Source organism: Oryzias latipes, chromosome 1 (assembly GCF_002234675.1).
Source record: "Oryzias latipes chromosome 1, ASM223467v1".
Taxonomy (NCBI): domain Eukaryota; kingdom Metazoa; phylum Chordata; class Actinopteri; order Beloniformes; family Adrianichthyidae; genus Oryzias; species Oryzias latipes.
Window position 1 is genome coordinate 17,982,400 of NC_019859.2, and position 24,956 is coordinate 18,007,355.

A 24,956-nucleotide genomic window follows, 5' to 3' on the forward strand; every position below is an offset into this window, starting at 1 on the left:
CTTACCTACTCTTGTATATTATTTAGGTGTTCACTACGACCTGTTGCCCGCAGAATGCCTTTAGAATAAAAATGTGCATGAACGTTTTCACTCTTCAAGCTCACCGAGTGGTCTACGATCTTAAAATATTGTGCTTTGCCCATCTTTCACCCACAGACAGACTGCATCCAGCCGTAAGGGCAGTTGTGACTTAGGCCTGAGCAAGTGACATTAAAACCTGGGTATCGACCCCTGCAATTGGATAGTGGTAGTCCTGGGCTGTTTGAACTCAGATGGACTATTTTACGGTGGTCGAGAGGTGCAAGACACGTTTACTTTTAAGACAACAACAAATCCCAGTACAAATGAAGTAATACTGAAACACAACAGCAAGTCTGGGTGCAAAATACCGTATCACAACAACGGAGGTGAAGGCGCGGCTTCTAACAGAAAGGGACGTAATATAAAACCAGTCGAGTATTATTTTTTAAAGTTATTTCTTACTGTTTTCTTTATGTGGACATTATAAACACATGAAACAGTCCAAAAGCATTTTATAAAATTGTATCACTACAGTAAACATTACAACAATGTTTAGCAAGGTAACGGTTTTGTGTCACTTCCAGTATTAAAGGTATTCCTTTTCTGTTAGCAGCTGCTCGCTTTCATACATCTTACTCCATCTTCTGCTGTCGTGTTTTGCACTTGCCGGCCAGCTGCGTATTTGTTGTGGGGTTGCTTTTTGCGATACAGTATTTGCACCCAGATTTACTGTTGTGGTTCAGGACTATGTTATTTGTGTTGTGTTTTGCTGTTGTGTTTCAGTATTTGTTCATTTGTACTTGGATTTGTTGTTGTTGGATCTTAAATGTAAACATGTCTTGCACCTCTAGGCCACCGTACATTTTGGGCACGATTGGGGAAAGTGTAAGACAGGTGCTGTAAGCATCATCTGTTTATATTTTAAAAGCTAATCTCATGAAAAAGGCTACTGTAACACCTCTGAGGGATAGTATAAACCCAGGACCAGAAAGATCAACTATGACAGTATTACAAAAACGTGTTATTTGGAAAGCCTGAAAAGACCACAGATCACAATGTAGTTGAATATAGCTGGCTTGTTATTTAGATAGACACAAAAACTACACATAATTTTTTTTTCTCTTGTTCTTTTCAAGGGTATTTCATGGGTGACACTACTACGTTCAACCACCAAGTATGTATTTTCTAATGAGTATTTTTTCTTGTACTTTTGTATTTTTTATATACTGGATAGGACTCCTTTTGAGCAATACCCACCCCCTCAGAACAAATATATATTATAACTAGACTTTGCTCCACTGTCATCAATGCAAGTGTCACTATTAAACAACAAAACATTAACATAAGTGCTTTACATGTGACACACTTTGAAAGCTAAATTAGCTCACAATTGAAAGTAAGTTGAAATCTTGTAAACAGAGCTGAACCAAGCATTGCCTCATACTTGTAAGGTATTTTCAAAAGTCAGCATCCTTCATGTATCTCTTCGGTTTTCCGCAGTTGTTCTGATGGTAGTTGGTCTGAGCAGCAGAATAATTTGGCATGATGCTTAGTATTGGCTTAAATCATTTTTCCCAAGAGAAAAAATCCTCAATTGCCAAAGGATAATGGACTTTAGTGAGGAAATGGTCTGGAGGGGTTTCCACATTTCTTCAATTATATAAAAGCATAAATTCAGGCAAAGCCAAGAAACCCTGAAATTGCCAAAGCTCTAAAATCATGGTGCCTCATTTTCTAAATAAGATTTTTTTAAACTTTATTTTCAGAAATTTTATGATACAAACTTAAACACACAAACCTGCACAGTAACCCTCCCACCCCACCCCAAAACATAATAATAATAATAATAATGAATAACTTTAGAACAAAAAAAAAATAAAATAAAATAAAAAGGAAAGAAAAGTGTACATCCATGACAGAAATTTTCAAATGTTTTTCTCTATTCTCTCTGCAGAAACACAAGTACCCATGCATATTTAAACACTTATAGACCCACACAGATTCACACACTTATGTACGCATACCTCTATATCTTCACGTTTAGGTTATTAGGCTAAAACATGCAAAGAGGCTTCAGCTTAGACTCACATTTTTAACATAATTTGTAAAGGGTGTCCAAATTTCCATAAACTTTTCACAGCTGTTCTCCCTGCTGTATCTCAATTTTTCCAGTTGCAACACAGAGAGCATTTCTCTAATCCAGCCATTAAACGAAGGAGGTTTATCTGATTTCCACTGGAAGAGGAGAGTCCTACGGGCTATTGTTGTTGCAAAGGCAACTGCCCTCCCTTTGAATTTAGAGACATTGACTTCAGGGGGCAAAACCCCAAAAACAGCAGTGAGTGGGGAGGATGGAACCTTTGTCTCACAAATCAGTGAAAGGACCTCAAAAATATTTGTCCAGAAACTCCTCAGTGAGATACAGTTCCAGAACATATGTCCTAGAGAGGCTGGACTTTGTTTACATCTTAGACATGAAGGACTGACATCAGGGTAGATCCTAGAAAGTCTTTCATTTGAATAATGAAGACGATGTAACACTCTAAATTGAATAAGACGGTGTCTGATACAAATAGAACAGGTGTGAATCCGTTCCAAGCAGAGTTGCCAGGATGTTTCTGAAAATGTAATCTCAAGATCTTTTTCCCATGCCAGCCTGGTCTTGCTCAATGAAAGGGGTTTAATACCCTGGATCTTGTTGTAGATTTTAGATATGTTGCCCTTTGTATGAGGGTTTAAAGCAAGTAAGTCGTCCATGGTGTCAATGTGGCAGGCTTCTGAGGGATCAAAATATTTATTAACAAAACTTCTGAGTTGGAGGAATCTGAAAAAGTGGGATCTGGGAATATTGTATTTTTCATGTAGTAATTCAAAGGGCATTAGATTTCTTTTGGAAAAAAGGTCCTTCAAAAATACCAGCCCATTTTTGTGCCACATCTGGAATGCACCATCGATATGGGACGGTGGGAAAAGGGGATTATTAACTATGGGAGAAAAAGAGGAAAGACGAGTAAAGCTAAAGTGCTTTCTAAACTGAAACCAGATTTTTAGGGAATGTTTTAAAACTGGATTAAGAATCTGGGGATGTGAAATTATAGGGATTGCGGAACTCACAATTGAAACCAGACCAACTGTTGACATGCTATTTACCTCCATTTTAGCCCAGGCTGGACCCTGGCTACTACCCCATGTGGAAATCCAATGTGGTATTTTACTAATGTTTGCCGCCCAGTAGTAAGCTATAAAATTAGGTAAGCCTAGACCTCCGGCAGATGTTGGCATTTCCAGAAACCTCTTTTTCATTCTTGGAACTTTTCTGCACCATATGAAAGATGAGATCATATTATCTATTTCCCTAAACATTGTCTTTGGTATAAAGAAAGGGATCATTTGGAAGAAATATAAAAAACGGGGGAGGACAGACATTTTAATTATATTTACTCTCCCGGCTAAAGAGATAGGTAATGAAGACCATCTCGTCAGATCTTCCTTGATTTGTTCTGACAAAATCTTTAAGTTGAAATGGTAGAGGTCTTTGTAATTGTGTGTAATTTTAACACCAAGATAAGTAAATTCCTCAACTCTTTTAAAAGGAAAGGGGGTATAATCTATTGCTGCTGCCAATTCATTGATTGGAAAGAGGTTACTTTTGGAGAAATTTATTGTGTAACCAGATATTTTACTATACGAGTTTAGTATGTTAAAAAATGCTGGGATTGATTGCTTGGGGTTAGATAAATATACTAAAAGATCATCTGCGTACAAGGAGACTTTATGAATTTCATTATGTCTGAGGACTCCACAGATCCTGTCTTCCATTCGTAGGGCAATGGCCAGAGGTTCTATGACCAAATTAAAAAGAAATGGTGATAAACAGCAGCCCTGTCTTGTTCCACGATACAGCTGGAAATAGTCAGACAATGTAGAATTAGTAAATACTGATGCCATGGGTGTAGAATAAATTGTTTTTATCCAGGAAATTACATTATGACCAAATCCAAATTTTTCTAGAGTGGCGCATAAAAATTCCCATTCTACTCGATCAAATGCTTTATCTGCATCTAGCGAGATGACAACTTCTGGCTGGTGCACGGAATGGGAAGTGTGCAGCACATTCAGCAGGCGGCGCATATTATAGAATGACTGTCTACCAGGTATAAAGCCTGATTGATCTGGATTTATTATTTTAGGGATTACCGATTCAAAGCGACGAGCTAATACTTTAGTGAAAATTTTATAATCGCAGCACAGTAGACTGATGGGCCGGTACGAGCTGCACTCACATGGATCCTTTCCTTTTTTGGGAAGAACAGTGATAATTGCCTGGTTCATAGTTTGTGGCAATTTTTTAACCGTGTGGATTTCCTCAAAGAGTTTACATAAAAAAGGGGACAATTTAGAGGAAAATGTTTTGTAAAACTCTGTTGGTAGCCCATCTGGGCCAGGTGTCTTACCGTTTTGCATAGATTGTATCGCTTGGGCAATCTCTTCAACTGAAAATTTAGAGTCCAATCTGGCTCTGTCCTCAGGGCTAATCTGTGGGATTATAAGAGGGTCAAAAAAAGTCTGGATCTCGGACGGGCAAGCAGAAACTTGGGAAGTATAAAGGCTTGAATAGAATTTTTTAAACTGGTTATTTATGATCATGGGCTGATTGGACCTTTGTCCCTGTCCCGTATTGATCTCACTTATAGTGCGGTTTGCAGAGGATTGTCTAAGTTGATGGGATAGTAGTCGGCCAACCTTCTCACTATGCTCATAATAGGTTTGTTTTGTTTTAAGTAGTAACCTCTCAGTTTGTTCAACAGAAATATTATTAAACTCTGCCTGTAGTAGTAGTCTATCTTTATATAAACAGGGACTTGGCGAATTGGCGTACTTCTGGTCTACTACTTTAATTTGTTGGGACAAATCTGCAAGGCGGCGACCATTCTCTTTTTTCTTATGAGCTGCAAAAGAGATAATTTGTCCCCTGAGATAAGCTTTCAGTGCCTCCCAGATAGTAGTAACAGACATTCCAGGTGTGGTATTAATTTGAAGGAAAAAATCAATTTGGTCTGATATGTATCTTTGGAAGGGTTTATGAGACAATAACATTGGATCCAAACGCCATGTGCGTCGAGGTACTATGTTTTCTGGGAAGGTTAGGTCAAACTGAACAGGGGAGTGATCAGAGATTACTATACTATGATATTGACTATTAGTTATTAAAGAAAGGAACCTTTGGTCAATTAGAAAGAAGTCTATTCTAGAATATGACTGGTGGACAGGCGAAAAGAATGAATATTGTCGGGAAGTTTTATTGTTTTGTCTCCAGGGATCAAATAGTTTGTAGGAATCCATAAAAGATATGATTGAGTTTGCAGATTTGGATAATTTAGGTGGGAACTTTGGACTTGATCTGTCAACCTCTGGCTTCAAAACAAGATTAAAATCTCCACCTAATATTAAATGGTGTGTGGTTGTCACAGGGAGGTTAGTGAAAAAATTTATAAAAAATTGTGGATCATCCCAATTTGGGCCATAAACGTTAGCTAGGATCACCTCCATCCCAAACAATTTCCCCTCAACTATGACATATCTACCTTTGGTGTCAGATACAGTTTTTGTCTGTGTAAACGGCACACCTTTTCTGATTAGTATGGCTGTACCTCTAGAACGATTTTCATATTTAGAATGGTAGGTTTGACCTATCCAGCCTTGTTTTAATTTTGAATGTTCGTTTAAGTGTAAATGGGTTTCCTGCAGAAAAATGATGTCTGGTTTGAAAGTTTTCAGGTGGGAAAAGACTCTTCTGCGTTTAATAGGATGCTGTAAACCCTTTACATTCCAGCTAATAAAACGAGTTGGATCCGAGGAACCTAATTTAGGTTTACTCATAAAGCAATAAACAAGGAGAGAGATGTGTCTGACATGGAGTATAAAGTAAAAAAATAAAAAGATAAGATAAAAAAGAAGCAATAAAAGTGTAAAGTAAAAAACAGTAATGTAAGATCCCCAAATGAGTGCCGATCTCCCCAGAACAAAAAGAACAAAATAGTGGAGATCGCATCCACATTCCCACTACACGGAAAGTTTGCACTAAAGTGCTCAGGGTGCACTAGCTCACCTGCTAAGCGGAGCAGAACAATAAAATTCCACCCAAATAAACAGAAATTTAAGTGGATAGAAAAAAGGCACGCATAAAGACACAACCAAAGCCTGCAAAAAAAAATTTTGGAACCTTTTTACCTGATTAAGCCTCTAAACCAAAATAAATATATAGGTGTGCATATAAACACAGACATGAACACAATTCCCTTTTCAAACTCACATAATGACAAAGAACGTAGTGTAAAGCTATAGGGAAAAGAGTATATGCTCGAACATTTGAACCAAGTTGAACTTGTTTTAAATAACTTGAACTTAGTTCAATGCTGCACAGTCTAATACTCTTCAAATGCGAATGTTGTGTTCTTTATCACCTGCTCAGCGTTGTTTGATATTTTGAGTGATGTATTTTTGGGCTTCTTCTGGTGAGGTGAAGGTTTTTTCCTCGCCTTTGTAGGTGATTCTGAGCCGGGCTGGGAAGAGGATCCCAAACCGCACGCCCTCCACCCCACGAAGCTGCCTCCTCACGTCATTGAACGCCGCGCGGTCTTTTGCGGTTTTTGCAGTGTAGTCTGGAAAAACTGAAATAGCCATACCATCCATTTTGATCTGCTGTTTTTCCCGTGCGAGGCGAAGGATGTTTGCACAATCCTGGAAGTAATGACAGCGGGCCACGATGACGCGCGGCGGCTTCCCCCGCCCCGGAGCCGGGAAGAGAGCGCGGTGCGCCCGGTCCAGCCGTGGCGCCTCTTTCAAACTGAAAGCCTGTTGAAGCAGCGCTGCAATGGAAGCTGTAGAGCAGATCTTGTCCTCCGGTACGCCCACCAGTCGGATGTTGTTTCTCCGTGATCTTGCCTCTAGATCCTCGCATTTATTTTGGAGATTTTCAACTATGGCGTTAAGGCGGTGCACGTCGTTCTGCAGCAGTGTAACATCGTCTGTGCAGGTGGAGAGGCTTTCCTCCATCCCTCTCACCGTGGCGCTGAGCGACGTCAGCTCCGATGTGACGGATTCTCTGTACTCCCGTATTTCAGATCTGACCGCGTTTATGTCCGCTCTCACAGATGCCAACTCGCTTCCCAAAACATTCCGGACTTCGGTTTTAAGAGTATCCACCAGGTCTTTCCGAAGGGATGACAGAATATCCTGCTTAATAACTTCGGTGTGGGCCGCTAAGCTAGCCGCCACTAGTTCCTCCTCACCTGCGGAGTCTTTGCTAGTGGGGGCTGCAGGCTGGGTCGGTGTGGCGGGCCTCACCTGTAAAAGAGTTGTCTGCTTTCCTCTCGATGGTTTTCCAGACATTTTAAGTATTTATTTCGTGTCACCGCAACTTTAAACAAAGTCCAGGCTAGAATTTACTCCTCAATCGTGCCAAGAACTATACTTTAAGGCAATTATTCCGCTCCGCTCCGCAAAACACGTCTCACTCCATGCTCTGTCAAACCACGCCCCGGTGCCTCATTTTCTAAACAAGATTTTATTAAACTCTTCTTTTCCTTTTATGTTTTAAACAAAACAACAAATATTCTAGTTCATTTAACTTTAACTAAGCCAATGAAGTTATTGATTTGTCAGACCAAGTTATGGGTGATTTTGATATATTAAATGTAACTATTCGCCACTGATATCTTTACGTTATGACATTGATTTCAAAGAGACATTTATAATATAGTGCAAAAGAGTTGACCAGCATTTTACCAATTACTGCATACCTCACAAAACAGCCAGAAGGGAACAATGGAGAGATATATCCTGATTAAACAATCTCCAAAATTGCTGAATAGTGCATAACATTATAAAGCTTAAGGATATTTAATTAGGTACATTTTAAAACCAAGAAACCATTTCGATGTGGTCAGGATTATTCTAAAAATCTCATCTACATTTGCAAGCTGAGTGGTTTTCCCGATGAACGAGCAGAAAATTGTGTTGGAGTGCCCCTTTAATCATTACATTCTTAGCTAGCATTATTCCACTAAAAAGCAATGGTTTCTTACTTTTACATCATTAAATTTTAATTGGTTGTATTTTTGCTTGGAAGTTTGAAGTGTCACTGCTAATTGCACATGCTCACCAAGCATGTAGTTTAAAACTGCTAAAACAGATCAACTGAATGCTTCACCTTTGTGAAGTATGGAATAGCTGCAGGTCTATTCCTAAACGTGAAATCAAATAATGATAAGAGCAAAAAAAAAATGCATCGCCTTTCAGGCAGAACATCAAATCTAATCTAATCTAATATACTTATGGTTTCAATAATTATGCTTTAAAAAGCAATAGAAATCTGTGGATTACTTTAGGTTGTTACCCCCAAGAAATGTAGAGGAGGTGGAACACTAAATAAAACAAAAAAAGCACTAAATAGACTAAAAAACGCAGAGACAGTAGGTCTGATCTCCATTTCCTTTTAATCTCTGATAAAGTCCTGGAACTCTTCCTCGACCTCTAATAACTTCTACTTTACTGATTATAGTAGGTGATGAAGATAAACCTTGAAGTGAAAAAATAGCTTCTTTTTTTGCATTGTGAAAGGAACACTCAAGCCAGCATTGACCCAAGCCAGCTTTATATCAAATAACCAAAGCAGCAAAAACAAAAATAAATAAAAATAAAAACAGTACAGATCGCTTAAAACAAGTTAAAAGGACTCGGAAATCTAAGAAAACCACTTCTGAGTTGTATAGAATATTAGACAATAATTTAAAAGGATCTTAGGAATCAAATAATTCTGAAGGAAAAGTAAAGAAAAGAGCAGCAAAGAAGTTCAACTTTTAGAGAAAGAATAAACTATGAAAAGAAGAACCTTGACTGAGGAAATACTAAGCAGAAAAGTCAAAGGCTTCAGAAAGATACTATAAATGAACCCTAGGAACAAAACATCAAAGGAAATCGGTTCAGTTTTCCGATCAGTTCAAGTCTTTGCAGAAGCAGCTGCAGCTCTGAAGAAAGTTTCATGATATGCTCACCAAACAACAGCAGATAAAAGCAATGAGGTGACAGCTGCAGATAAACAGACACTGCGGGACCTCCACAAGCAGCCCAAAGAGGGAGTGTGTGAGCTTACTGAGCTCTACTAAAGTGTGAGAGCATTGTTGACTATAAGGGTTCTCAAATAGCAAACAGGTCAACCCTTTAGAATAATGAAATCATTTTGAAGACTTGGCAGAAAGTTATTACCAAGCACACACAAAAGAAACCCCACTTGTTTCTCACAGAGAGTGAACAAATAAAGATAAGAAAAGGTCCCAGTTTAGAAAAAAGTGAGAGAAAGTTAAAAAAAAGTGTCTTATGGAGCTTTACACCAAAAAAAGGAAAAGTCAAAGCTGATAAATGAGAAAAAAATGATAAAATTGAGATATTTTCCCTGACTAACTGGTTTATTTACTTTGGGCAAGGTAAGGCTATTACATCTAAATTACTAACTAAACAATCTCGTGTGAGCAGAATTATTACCCCAGGTTGTTTTTCTCCAAATATATCTGAGTGGAGTACACTCAGATAGCACTTTGCGACATTCTCAGAAGGCCCAAAGCGCTTTACAATCACAGGACCATGCACCCACTCATGCACACACACTGATGGCAGCTTCAACACACCAGCATGCAGGGCGGGAACCGAACCTGCAGTTTTTCCGATCAGAAGTCAACCTCTCTACTTCCGCTTGCCCACTGATATTTTATCGAGTAGGAGGTACAGTAAATGTTAAAAACGTACTTGCAAATGAAATGGTTCATAATTTACGCAAACTTAAATGCTTTTCAGTTGGAGTCTTGGCCACACACAAAGTAAATTCAAAAAATTTTATTCATTACACCTTCAAACATAATTTATTCCATATTTATAAATGAAAAATATAACAATTTGTTTTTTAGGCAATGCAACATACTAACTACCTGTTCAGGGCAGGGGCAAGGCTATGGGGGGAAAAGGGAGCCAGCTGCCCAAATTTTAAGTCATTGTTAGAACCATCATTGACAAAGATGACTAAATTATTAGTACAAGCTTCTTTGAGGCATTTCAAATTTTTAAAGATTCATGAAATTAATTAACAGTTCAAAATACATATTTTTGATCCATTCATTTCTAATGGCCTTCCACTCCGCTGTTCTTTGCCACCCTTCCAAAGTCTTCTGCCCCCCTTCAGCCCCCAAATATTAGATTTTCCAACTCTGCCATTGGTTCAGGCTGCACGGTGGCGCAGTGCCAGGCACTCTTGCCTAGCTGCGAGAAGGCCCCCGGTTCAATTCCTGGCTGGGGGACCTGAAACAGAACATCAATGGGGGAGCTTTCTATGTGGAGTTTGCATGTTCTCCCCGTGCATGCGTGGGTTTTCTCCAGGGTCTCCCACTCCCACTGTCCAAAAACATGCTCCATAGGTCAATTGTTAACTCTAAATTGGCTGTGAGTGTGAGAATGAATGAATGAGTGTGTTTGACATGTGGCCTTGCGACCTGTCCAGGGTGCCCCCTGCCCTCGCCCGTAAGTGGCTGGGATAGGCTCCGGCCCCCCTGTGACCCCAAAAGGGACACAGCTGTTAAGAACTTCAACATAGTCTTTCGTGACAATGAGAAATTACGTTCTTGCAAGAATTACGGACAATAAAGATGTGTTTTTGAAAACAGTAAACACATGGTGGGTCTGTGTGTGTTTGAGAAAATGTTATATTTCTTTCATATGTTGGAGGATTGATCTGAGCAAAGACACATACATTTTCAATATACCCATACATTCGTTATCCTGAAAGTAGCTAGATAAAAACAAAGAAAGAGCACAAATCAGTCTTTGATGTCATCTGTGTTTGATTGTTGAAAGACGAAAGGAAAGTTTTTAAGGTTTCGACAATCGCTTTAAGAGACCTAACGTAACCCACAATGAATAATCTAGAAATAGAAGTCTAACATCTCGCTCTTCTAAAAAATTAATGAGGAGATCTCAGAAGAGGTTCAAAGGTACCCTCTCGCAATTCTGTCTAAAGTTTTCTCTTTGCTGTGCCAGTTTTGTCTTTTTTAACCATGCTTGAAGTGTCAGGGTTAGAGCGGAGGAAGGAAGCAGCCCGACATTGGTGTAACTGTATAAGACAGGAGTGTGTCTCTTTGTGTAAAAAAAAACAAAAAAAAAATACACTCATTTTATATTAATAATAACTGTAAGCATGCACTTTGACAATGCATGCGTTTGAAAGTGAAACTACTCCAGAGATAGTGAATAAATGCACATACCGAGGCTGAGCTCCACCTGCTGCACCCTTGATGTTCTGTTCCCACCTGTGAAATAAAGACAGACATGTTGATGAGCTAACACACACATCTACAATTGGCTGGAGCCACAAGGACAACAAATTATAACACAAAAGCCAGTAATTTTACATAATACATGTAAAGACTCATGGTTAATGTTTTTACAGATAAATCAGATTCAAGTGATTATGATATTTATAATTTCACTGAAATAAAATGAACCTTTGTGATACATCTAAATTGGTGATAAAAAGTTTCCTTTTTTAATATATAATGGTCACCTGTTTTTTTTTGTTGTTTTTTAACGCCGTTCCTGTTTTTACTGTTTTCTATTTTGGAGAGCGAGTTTGTATTTAAGTTAATGGTTAAATTTTTCCTCTTCAGACTCCGTCAGCTAGTGTTGAGCATGGGTTTGTAAAAATATTTGCTACACTGTGTGTTAGGTTTGTGTGTGTTAGTGTGAGGTTAGATGCAACACTTTATCTAAACCAGTGATTTTTAACCATGGGGCCACAGCCCAATCTTGGTCTGTGAGCGCCAACTAGTGGGCCGCAAAAAAGATCTGTTCTGAATCTGTGGGCCACGAGAGCCGCGGGACCTGAATGCAGCCTCCTACCACTTGGTGGAAGTGAGGTGTCAGTCAGGTGTTGTAAAAAAGTTAAGAGCAAGAGCATCTGATCTAAACTGAGGTATAATTGAACGTGGCATAGAAATCATGTAAACAAAACTCTGGTACATGACATCGTAAAAAAACTTAAATGTAACATTTTTTTGTATCATCAACAGTTCAGTGTTTGGGAAAACACATTCACTGCTCCATACTAGGTGTTCCACAGCAAATTAATTGTCTCTTCTCACATTATGTTACATTTACATTTTCTTGCAGCCATTTTATTCTTGTGTGACTAGTTTACAAATAAAATTCAAACTTCATTGGAATAGCTTGATATGTTTCTACCACTAAATGCTGTCGGAGAGCAAATGAAGCTTCAGAAAGCTTTGCCCTTCAGTGAACTGAACGGATAAAAAGCTTCAGGTGAATCATGCATCATCTACATCACTAAAAGGCATCAAGATTATTTTGAAATGTAATCATAGGTGTTTTACTTTATCCTCATCCCCTGTCAGCTTCCTTTGTTATTTTATTGACCAAAAATGTACAGATGATTCAAGTGCAGTAAAGAAACATCATAACTGACAATTAAATAAACAGAAATTACGAAAAAGGTGACAATATCAAACAAAACAAAAGAAAACCTGAAGAATAACTTAAAAAGCAACATTGGTGACAAAACTGGCTGCGACACAAAATGACTAAAACCATGCAATCAAATGTGGACTCACAGGACTAATTAGCAAAACTGAAACAGCTGTAATGACTGCTAATTAGAAACTGGTGTAGACATAACGTCACTGCGGAACAGAGATGAAACTAAAAGAGATAAAAAGACCACTTCAAATTAAACAATTGAATGATGAACCCCTAAAAAAAATCAAACCAAGTAAAAACTAAAAAAAGCGAAACTAAAAGTTTGGGTTCTTACAGTAAGAAAAGACACATTCTGGGTGTATTTGAGAAAAAAACCCATGCTGGTCACAAAAAATAAATCAAATGTGGAGAAAATAATCAAGATAATCAGACATTGCTTGTAAATTGTTGAAGCAGTCCTCAGACAAAATTATGTTACTCTTAAAAATAGAGAAAGACAATATAATCATAAGGATCAGGTTGAAGTAAAGCCTCTTATGCAGCTGCTGTTCAATAAAAGGGGGGAACCTAGCTGTCAATTTATGCACCACCATCATCTGCCTCTTTATACATCTCACCAGTGCAGAAAAAAGGGTGATACAGATGAGTTCACACCAAAAACGTCAATTCATACTGAAATATGTCAGAGTTATGTTTAAACTTGCACATCTGTGGATCTATTTTCTGTCATTTTGATAACTTTAGTCGTGCTTTTGTAAGTATATAAATAAGTGTATTTTGTTTTGTACAGTGTATTAAATTTTCTTACATCAAGACTTAACTCTTACTCTCCACAGTGCAGCTTTCTCCAAAATTCTTGGTCCATGTTCCTATTACCACCATGTTTAATTTTTGAATTATTTAAAAAGTATAGTTAAAGTTTATTGTCGTGCTTGGAGCCTTTTTTGTGTTTCCGTGGCTCAGCAGATGTTGGAAAACTGAACCCTCTTAAGTTGAATGTTGCATTGCAGTGAGTCTTTTGTAATTCCCATGAATGACATCGTTGGTGTGAATCTTCAGATTGGATAATCAAACAGCAGTTTTTCCAAAACTGACATGACTCTGCTGTGACGCTCTGCTGCCACTTTGGTGTGAATTGGAGATAAAGCTAAAGTGGGCAACATGGAAAGTTCTGGAAGAGCACCTCCAGCAGGCTCCCATCTCTGCATCGATTCACAATTGCTTTTATGGCGATAGATAAGGACTGTTTTTTGGCGAAAAATGGGCTAACCTGTACAGAGCACACAGGTGGTCCACACGAAATAGGAAGGTCGTTGACCACCCAGTGACTCCGTAGTCTGTTTTTCTTAGGGTATGCTGCAGGCGACAGGTTGTGGTGAACACTTACATATCACAAAGGGTAAGGGTGATGTAGATGATATGAAGACATGTCTCAAAGAGCTTTTTACTGTTTTTTGTGCTCACTGTGGCCATTTTTTACCCGTAGACTTATGTATCTGTGAGGGCGACTTTAACTAATGCTTTAGTAATGACCAAAGTGTGGCGTAAAAGGCACCATATGACAGCTTCAATTGCATGTCATAAGTGTGCACAACTTCAATTAACCTTACAAATACTACATGGTACACATACCACACACATGACAATTGAGTGTTCCATTTTAAACGAGCATCAGACGAACTAAAAGACACACCCTAGCTCCTTTAAGCTGCTCCTCTCTGCGACCCTCAAAGGGCCAGACAACCCAAAAACCTGCAGCCCTCATCCAATTGGATGGGTGCTGGTGACTAAAACTTAACTTATTACCCATCTGCTTTAATACAATTTTATACATTATTCAGAGGACTTCCAATTAGATGACAAAGATAACTAAAAATGTAAAGTAAACAAAGACCTTTAATTAAAGATTGTATTTTAGTTAAATAGAATAGAACGGAACGACAGAACCAAAACATCTCAAACACGATTAGGTCTCAAAATGGTTCACTAATGATGCATTCCAATTAGCACCAACTTAGTGAAGCTAAACTTGACTTATGGAGTTTTTACTAGGGGTCACGTCATCTTGCGTCTTTGATTTTTAGTACCTTCTGTCCTACAGAAAAGGAATGGATTTGATTTATGGGCACAAGAAGTGGTGACCTGCGCTCTGTTGAGAGTTCAGAAAACAACGGGAGGTGGCAGTAGATATTTGTTTTGCCTGCATTTCCACGACGAACCTGGTCTCATTGAAATGGTGCTAAAGTAAAATGGAGAAAATGAACTAGACCAAGCCAGTGACTCCAAGTTGAGACGAGACAAATTGAAACAACTTATGGAAATGCAGCAGAGGATTATGCAAAAACCGTAGAAACTTTTACAGAGTTTCAGAACAAGAGCTTTTTCTTATGCATTTTCCTTGAGGGCTCATGCCAGAATGACAAATAGAGGCCTGACTGCTTCTATCATCTGTCACCGCTGCTGTCTCTCCTTCATCACTCTTCCTCTATGGCACAACCATTCAAACACAAAACAGATTAAACACCTGCGGGATAGTGCAACCTGCAGAGGAACTCTGATGTCCAAAAATGCATTTTGCTTTATCTGAGGTGCTAGGATTCAACTGGCCTCTCAAAGGCTCATCAACTCCACTAATGGCCCATAGACATGTCCTGCCTACTGATGTAGGTAAACCACTTACTTTCAATGAGAGACATTTTCAAAAATGAAAAATCTTCTGAAAGGTTATTTAACCATGTTTTAGTGTGATTGACCTTTATTGGCAGCTTTAATTGTGTGTGAAGTTGGATTACTTTGTTTGCAAAGCAACACACAATTATTCCTCAATTTGATGAGGCTCAATGTGTTTTTATAGTTCCTATCCATCAGAGTTTCCAAACAGAGGAAATAAAAGTCACTGTGTGATTTATGAAAAAAACCAGACACTTAAATAAGAAAAACCTTTTTTTAAGACAATTGTTTGTATGCAGAAAAGCGTTTGACTTAATCTGAAGGGTAACTGTTTTTTTTTAATGGGGTACCACACTTGGCTCAGTCCAGTTTGTTTGAATACATTTCAACAAAGGCAAGACATTACTGCGTATTCATACTTGCACGGTAAACATCTAATCAATCAAACTTGCAAACAACGTAGTCCACAGTTAAAACAAATGCATGCAATTACCCAAACAAAAGTCTCATCATTCTGCCTCTCAGGGATGGTGTCTTCACATGTTGTCATGCTAAGGGATTTCATATGATGCTTTAACCATTCAGGATGTCATAATGTGTGGTGGGAAAATGGAGCCCTTCAAGCTAGGTGTGCTGAGAGGGAAACAGCTGTTGGGTCCGAGCATTGATGTCACTTAATCACAAGGGTCAGTCCCCTAAGACAGCCAGGTAGGCTTCAGGTTTACAAACCAAATAATCTTAAGTGGCAGGAAGTAATGCCAAATATCTGTCAACACAGAAACAATTTATGATAAAAAGTAAAGCTACAGACAGATAAGAAATGTGGGCAGTAATTAAGAAAGACATGCAACCCTATAGCATGGCATTTTAATCAAGTCATCTCCAAATTGCTGTTTACAATCTGCAGATTGTAGGTTGGAACTGTGTGCAAATGCACACTAAATTGAAAACTGCACAAATAGAACAGAGGTGTAAGAAAGTGCCAAATTACAAAAATGAAGATGATGTAAATTTCACATGGTAATGTGAAGCAACTGTGCATCTTGGTTCACAAATGACTTGCTTCGCAGTGAAATGTACCATACTTTGTTTTTGTAACTGTTTGGTATTAATAAAGAAGATAAAATGATTCTGTAAAGTTAACCCTTTAATATCGAAGCTTTAGTTTTAGCTCCGGTGTTGGGATTCTTTTGACTACTATAACGTTTCAACTGTTTACCCAATTCATGTAATTCCAGAAAATTCAGAAGTGCAGCAAGCACTTCACACTTTACATTAGTAAAGTGTTACATATTGGTGTGTAAATTCAAAATGCAAAGCTACCTCATCTGCGTCAGAATCAGCTGATCGTGTAAACAGTCAAAGAGTTACAGTATGTCAGAAAGCGTGTACCACCAGTGAGATCTTTGGTTGAAAGAGTTAAAAATATGAGACAAGAGATTTGTCAATCCGATCTGAAATTATTGCTTTGCACTTTTACAAAAACATATATTTTAAAAAGGTTGTTGAGAAACATTTTAGGTATTTTTTTAAATAAAGAAGCATGTCTGTGTGAGCATAAAATTAAATCAAAAGGAGCTACCAAATAATCGTATTGATGGAACTTTGATTGAGGAAACTTGAAGCAAGTTTTCAAGTTTAGTTATTTCAGCTATTTTGACCATTGATGGGACATATGTAAACACGTTATTTACTTTACAAAAAATTTGGAAAATTTGCTGAAGGACGTCTGTCCTTTATTGGGACTCAGCCAGTGTGTCTTATTTATACCTCACTCTTAAATCAATGCCTGCTAATGTTCAGGCTCTATAGTTAATTTTTTAATCTTAAAAATTCAATTAAATGTTTATTTTTAAATAAATGCAATAAATTTGACATAAAGTATGTAATACTTATTAAAAGTTCAAAATGTGACCATTTGTACAAATATCTTGAATACTAAATCTAATTAAAACATTCCAAATGTGTTGAAGTTTAGGTATGTCTATTTCTGCTGTAATGTTAGGCAGTTTCAAATTCAAGTAAACAGGAACAAGCCACCAAGTGGTTACACTTTTTTGTTTTGGTTTCTCACACTGCTTGATTTGTTGAGTATAATTTCTGGTTTTTGGTATTTCAGTAATCACATCCCCTTATCATTCATCCCCTTAGTAAAGTTTGTAATGTCTCCTATATTGTTGTCTTGAGTTATTCCAAATCATGTCATCTTGTTAGACTTACAGGCACCAATTGTCTGAGCATTAACTAATATCAACAAAATAGACCATAAGACTATAGACTATTTTATAGACTATTTAGGCTCCTTGTAAGAAAATTAGAGCAGGTTCACAGCCACCAAAAATTTCAAGTAGTTTTTTCACAGGGTTTTGCACATACACATCTATAAAATAACATTAGTCAGATTTGCCTGTATACATGGATGAAAAACTAACAAACTGTTACTTTGAGGTTATGTAATCATTGTTGACTATGGCATTTTCCTATTTACACAATCTTTTGATTAATCTGTTTTTTTAATTTGCATGAAACCAAATTTAATGAGAGGCATTGGTCTGCAATGTATCACAACACTATGAGTATACAGTAAAAGGATCCAGGTAAAAAAAAACATAATTATTTTCATGACAAAAGTACAACAAAATCAAGGACCCTGATCCTTTGAACCTCCAAGTAGGAGCTCAAAAGTACTTATTTCTTGTTAAAACTCATTAAAGTATTGGCAGAATTGATTAGAGTTGTTGCAACACAAAGGTAAATGCATCCTTCACACATTTTTTGGTAACTCTCTTGACTCTACATCTACATTTAAAATGTAAAATTACTGTAATCCATTATAAGATAATTTTTTTACTACTTTATTTGCGCTAAAATGTCTTGCCTGTGTTTAATTTGCATTTGCCCAGCTTGACCCCATTCTTGTCCTGACGCAGCTGCCCCCGCCCCCAACAACTTTGCTGTGATGATTGTAGGAAAGAACAACTACATACAATCTAATGACAACAATGCAATGCTAAGTGGAATCAAGTAACCCAGATGCTCCATCAATCTCAGTCATATTTCTTTGGAGGGTACAACATGTACAGTGTAAAGGTATGTATGCTGAGAGAAGTGGCACAGGTGTGGTATTTATAATCGATATTCACATTATGAATATGGTAATGAGCTCAGAAAGGTGGCAGGCAGGCAGCACATGTAGATGTAACTCCCGGAGAGGCCTAAAGCAAATGAGGTGTACCCGCCTGCGATACTGCAGTTTCATCTGGCACCAGAAATAGCAGCACAGCCCCACTGTACCTCCAATCCATCAGCCCCCCGTCTGGGGGTAGTAGCAGTGGGGAAGAAAAGGCTTGCCGAGGGGAGCAGAGGAGATAATTTATGGGGATTTAAGCGGAGTGGGTGATTTCTCTGGAATGACAAAGTTAATTAATGGAGAGGGAGTTAAATTGTCAGTCTTGCAAAAAGATCATTTAACCCTTTTCCCTTCTTGTGCCCTGGTTTTACACTAAGTAAGATGTCTAGCTGCCTAGACCTAAAGCATATTGCAAAATCATAGGGGGTTGGGGTTTACAGTTAAAGAAGACCTAGTTACTGACACAAAGACAAAAATATGTGAAAATGGCAAAAGCCTCAAGACAACTATTACTAATGTATCTGCTGTCAAACAGTGACAAAGTACACAGTTGTAATCATCCTGCTTATCGGCTTTGCAAATAAATGCTGCACACAAAAGAAAATGCCTGAGAGCAATCCTGATCATATTTAAAATATTTGGATGTTGAGGTGAGATGAATAATTCACTGATGTGCTTGCCTTAAAGAGGGCTTTGATAATTCAGGGATATAAATAGTATTCTCTAAATAAACCATCCCACCCCAGCCGCCAGCTCTATCCCAACTTTCCATGCATATTGATAGGCTGACAATAATTGCAGTGTTTCTTCCACCTAACTCTCATGGTCCGACCTCACCCTCCATCTGTGTTAAAAAACGCTGTGGGCACCTGCACACCCTTTTCTGATGATTCAGTGATCAAGCAGGCTAACATGCCTGTAACTCAATTGATGTTTGCACAGACAGGCATCCCATTAGGACGAGTGGTACTAAAAGGGAGAGTGAGTTATTCTCACATTACTGCTGGGGAGATGGAGAGGGGACAGATGGTTTTGTTGCCAGAGTTTAATGAAGTGTTGTGAATCAGTCGGAGGTGCCGAGGAGGTCTCGACTGTCACTCTGATGAGAGATGTAGTGTGGAGGGTTAACAAGGGCACAGAGTGAGACAGTTGGCTCCACGATAGTTTTGTCACGTTAAGGGCTGAGCAATTAAAATTGCATCAGTTTGAGGCTGCAGCTGTCAGCGAGAATCCGTATTCCTTTGTGCAAATGCTTGTTAGATTTCAGCTAATGTGATGTCATTTATCTGATTGTGCCGGAGGAATGTGTAGAGAGCCAATTCACCCAGATCTTAAGAAACAACAAACCTCATTCAGTTTGGTTCCACTTTTGTCTGTTGTCAACAAAGTGGAGATAAACCACTTTACCTGTGACTGATAATGCAGGGCTGTCAGCCTTGCTTTCATGCTATACATGGTAATTATATGCCTTGCTGCTCTCTTACATGATGCAAAGAAGCACAAGTACAATGGAGTGTTTCCACCACTCTCATCCCCACACATCTGTCACCAATCAATTATAAAACTTTACATGTCTCTGCAGCCAGGTCATCAAAAAACAATGATGTTTGATATTTTTATTGTAAATCCCACAAGCGTGTATGTCTGTAAGACTTTGAGATGAAATGTCTAGGGATGAATTGAAAAACATGGGGTACAATATGATTCAGTACGGTGGCCCTGAAGTGCAGATCCCACCAACAAATCCCTTAACGCAGAAACATATAAAAGAAAACAATGACAATTTAAAAATGAAAAAGAAAAAAAAAGAAAAAACGTAACATTTTAGAAATCAAAACAAAATTCCCGAAACCAAAACACAAATACCAAAAAGATGAAACAAAATACAAATGAAATGTGTAACTAAACAAAAGTAATGAAATGTTAAAAATAAAACACAATAATAAACCAGAAAAGGTAGCCTTTTTGTAACATCATTATGGCATATGATTTTTGATGTTTTAGTAGTTTCAAATGTGTCTTCAATGTCCACATACTTATAAAAGTTTTATGATAACTAGGAAGCATTTCCAATATCACTTCATCCCAAATATTTTTTTGTTGAAATGATGGATGGGTATAGGGACAATTCACTACAGTAGGGAATTATCCTTTAAAACACAGTTATCGCTATTAGGTTGGTGAATAAAATATTGAAAAATAAAAAAATTATTACAGCATGTATTTTCTCTTATCTTACACATGAAAGTTCTTAACTTTTCACTTCAGGAAAGTCAGTCAATCTTTACCAATTCAATGAGCAGCACTAATATTACGTTATTTTTCTTCCTTCTGTTTGAGTGATTGTATGTGACTCATTCTTTGTTATTTAGCTTTCTATAAATTATTGGTTCATAGCTAAAAACTATTCCTCATATAATCACTTATTAGGGTGATGGGGGGCACCTTCCAATGCACCTTGGGGGAAGGAGCTACTTGGCAGTGGTCCCCCTCCTATGCCGTGTTGAAACGGGCCACTCCCCTCTTGGATTTACTTGCATCTTAGACATGTAGGACCGTTGGTCGGGGGGTTGTTTAGACATCCCTGTGAGCAATCAGGAGATGTCCTCTCAGTGCCCTACCCGCCAATTTTAACTGCACCCTTTATTACACACACCCTTTACCCCCAAAAAAATACACTCCAACAAACATACCCATACATGGACACACAAACCCTCACAAGCACACATACAGTACATAACGAAGATAGGACCTCTGATCCTCTGTCCCCGACCCCATCCCTTGCGGGGGGAACCAGGCCCTCAGCAACGGCAGCCAACGGCGGCCATTTCCCTTGGGTGGGGTTTCCTGGGCCCGGGATCCCTCTCTCCACGCAGAGAGAGGGATCCCTGAGTTCTCTGACAAGACCAAGAGCCTGGGATCACATCACATCTGAGCCTGGGGATATCTGTGTAGCTGTGGTGTTGGTTCTGGTCCTTGCCCCCTTGCACTGGCCTTCTCCAAAACTCCTAGTCGGGCCATGTTTATAACACTTGTTGTGGACCCCCACTTCTCTCGGGTGCCTTCCTCCTGGGCAGGAGTGGCTGGTCCTTACCGCGCTCTCTTCTGGACCAGCCGTGGGCTGGGTGGGTAGTTGCCTGGAGTGTGGGGTGGGTCTCCCTTGGGGGACTCTGGACCGTGCCTGAGGTCAGGGTGAGGGGAGATGCTCAGACTTCCTGGGTGAGGGGTGAGGAGCTTGTCTGGGGCTGTGGGAGCTCTCCCGAGGCGGGTCACCACAGTGGGCCCTACCGGCGCGGCGGTGTGGCTCCTTTTCTGGTTGGGCTGGGCTTGCACTCTCTGTCCCCCTATGCTTCCCCGCTCTCTGGCTTTGGGGGCCCCTGTGTTGGTCCGGCCTGGGTGTCAGGTGTGATCGCCCGGTGGGCGGTTGTTTTTTGTACCTGCTACCGTATGGGTGTTGGGGGTTCTGGGTGCTGCTGCGGCGGGGGTCTTGGTGTGGGGATGACTGGGTATCCTCCCTCCTTCCTTTTACATTCCAATATCCACCCCAGAAGAACAGAAACACTCACTCAATCACAGGTGCTATCTTTGCCTTTATGCTGCTTCATGGTTTTACCCCCTCCCCCCGCATAATCATCCTCCTTCTCCCCTCCCTCTGCCGACTGCACTACCACTGCACCACGGCCAAGGTTCATTGTTCATGCTTTACAGTCATTGTTACCCCTCCTCTCAGACCCCAACTGGTCGCAGCAGATGGTCATCCCTACTGGGTTGGTTGGTTGGTTTTGCTGGAGAACCTTTTTTTCTTAAATATGGGTGGGAGAAAACTATTTTTTGGTTAGTTACTGATACAGAGAGTTGTAGTGAGAATGATCTACACTGAATTGTATTGTAAGAACTGGTACGCCTGGAATGACTTGGATTCTAAAAATAGCTTATTATGATGATATTTTTTGTAACGCCTTAAGTCGACCTCAATTGTGAATTTGAGATTCATAAAAAATTAGCTGAATTGTCCTCAGGCAAAAATCTCAACTCCTACCTCACTCTTGCTTTCAACTGCAAGAAACTTTTTTGTAAATGCAAAGCAACCCCACATTATGATGCCTCCAACACTGTGCGTAACAGTTATCATAAAAAGCGAGTTTATGCAGTTTTTCACCAACAATGATGCTCTCCATTATTTTTGAACATCTCCATTTTGTCCAATTGTGTCTTCTTGTAACAGGGGAGCCATGTTCTCATGTCTCCATTTTTTACAAGCTTTACTTTTTTCAACTCAACTTTCATATTTTTTGCTTTTCGTTTGCGACCTGCAAAGGGATGACCTTGGATGGAACTTGCTGGGATGTCCTCTCATGGGAATTTTGGCAACTGCAGTGAGTGCTTATGTTTGTCAGTATTTTTTTTTTTTTTTTGCTGTGAGATGAAGACCTAAAACACCCCTGTTACCTTTTCTGACAAACTCCATTTTCTCCCTGGGATAAGGTCAGTATGACAATATTCAGGTCCAACAAGAATTCAAGGTATTTACTTTTGAAAAGGTGATCAATTTTATTGCATATTGTTCTATTAGCACATGATTATCACCATCTGACTAATGCATGCCCCAAATTATTGTGGAAGGTATAAATGTGAATAAGTTCTAAAATTTCCTATTTTTCATGTTCATTTTAATTCCTGTTGAGAATGCTTCAGGTTTTAACTTGCTTGGGAGCACAGCTCTTAATGAAATATGTCCCTTCATGTGGTATAACTGATATGGATAATCTCCTCAGTATTGTCTTGTATTTACAGACAATAAGGGTGGTTTGCTTCTGTCGGCGCTCATCAATGTCATATTCAGGGCTGCAATATAAGTGCCAACATGTACACATGCAAATATGAAAGCAGAAAGTATTAATTTACATGCGTATGTAAAAAGAAATACATGAATCAGTTTCATTTTATGTTTTTAACTTGAATGAAGGGCTCTCAGCATGACCTTGCAACAAATGTCTGCACAAATGATGTAAGAAGAATGGTCAAAGAGCAAGAGAGCTTCCTCTCTTAATTTCTAATTGCTACTTTTTCCAGCCATGATGATGATTTATGACTAAAAATTAGGCATCTTTTTCTTCTTTTTCTTTTTCTTTTAACATGCCACAATAGTGCAACAGTTATTGTAACATTGGAAATAAGGAAAACACAATTTGGATAAATTTTCTTCTTCCCCTTCTGTTTTATCCTTTGCTTTCCTTCTGTCAACACAAACTCTTGACGCATGTGTCAACCAAAGGGACAGAACTCTTTAAATGCTTGCGGGGGTGGAGGTAAGGAGGTTACACATCATCTGAATAAGCAATTCCAGAAATAGCAGGACACATAAAGCTAGATTACAGCAGACAAGTGGGATGCAGAGTTGTAGCAGGCGAGAGAGAGGAGACAGCTGCAGAGGCAGGCAGACAACACGAGAGCAGGCAGCTCACCAGCAGTGCTGATTCTTTCAGCGTTGGCGCTCGGCTCCTTCATGTCAACCAAGCAGTGTCCCAAGTGCTGGATGCTGTCCTCCATCTGCCTGGCTTGTCCCACACTTTTACTTCCCACTCCTTCACCTCCTCCATGAAACACCACAGAGCAGTCCAGTTCACTGGCTCTCCAGGCAGCCTGCAGGCAAGAAAAGCTGCGATAAAGATAGCGATCCGCTCGCTTTGCTTTCTTGCTGCCTCACAGCGCTCCCTCTCGCTCTGTCAGCATTAAAGATGCCTTTTGGAAACTAATACCAAAGAGGGGGACCAGCGAGGGACCTGGAGCAGCAGCAGGGGGAGGAGGTGGAGGATAGTGGGGGGGATTGGAGGCAGAAGTAAAGGGAGGAGTGATGAGGGAGTAAGGCAACGAATGAAAGAGAAAGCTGAACAGGATTGATGTAACGTGCGATAAGCAGCCCCATCCATCAATCCTGGGCTGACAGTGGGGCACCTAGAGCGCAACACAGCCAGAAAGACAACTCTGCCCTTCTCTCTTCTTCCTTTTCTTTCTTCAATGTGCAGCCACTGCTGCATCAAGATATGGCGCCAAGGGCTCCCTCTGATTTGTGCTTTCCTCACCTTCCCTCACTCCTTTTTCTAGCAGCAAAGGGCGGCCGTGGTGCAGCGGTAGGGCGGTCGACCCATGATCATAATATTGCTGGTTCGATACCCGCCTTGCACGCCCATGAGTCGATGTGTCCTTGGGCAAGACACTGAACCCCACCTTGCCTCTGGTGGGAGGTTGGCGCCAGTATTCGGCACCGGAGCTGCTGCCAGTGTGTGAATGGGACTGTGACTGGGTGAATGGGTCTGTGACTGTACAGCGCTTTGGGCCTTGAAGAAGGTAGAAAAGCGCTATATAAGTATACGCCATTTAACAAGCATTTATTTCTTGAGCTCTCAGCAGAGCTACCAGCAAGGTTTGGAGGTTGCATGGAGGATAAGGGTGGATGAAGAGTCACGTTGCACTGAAAAGGATAAAACGATTAGAGAAACATCCTCACAGTGTTACATCAACAGGTTAAATGCATAGAGAGAAAGCAGAAGCAGCGTGTTCAAAGAAAACCTTCGTCTTTGCACTCTCCTCCACTTAT

At 39.5% G+C, this 24,956-nt stretch overlaps 1 protein-coding gene across 5 annotated transcripts in view; it reads right to left on the minus strand.

Annotated features, from left to right (window-relative positions):
• The window catches only part of inpp4b (inositol polyphosphate-4-phosphatase type II B), a 164,570-nt gene extending 140,452 nt beyond the window's left edge, over positions 1-24,118 (minus strand). For 3 of the 5 annotated variants that reach the window (XM_023957536.1, XM_023957537.1, XM_023957535.1), the window contains exon 1: positions 6,708-7,563. In XM_023957536.1, the coding sequence (XP_023813304.1) occupies positions 6,708-7,413 (706 nt within the window). In that variant the 5' untranslated portion in view covers positions 7,414-7,563. Of the gene's footprint in view, positions 1-6,485; positions 7,564-11,330; positions 11,376-23,823 lie in introns of those variants that run through there. The other 2 variants (XM_020703700.2, XM_023957546.1) reach the window with 2 other exon arrangements.
• Positions 24,119-24,956: the final 838 nt, after the last annotated feature.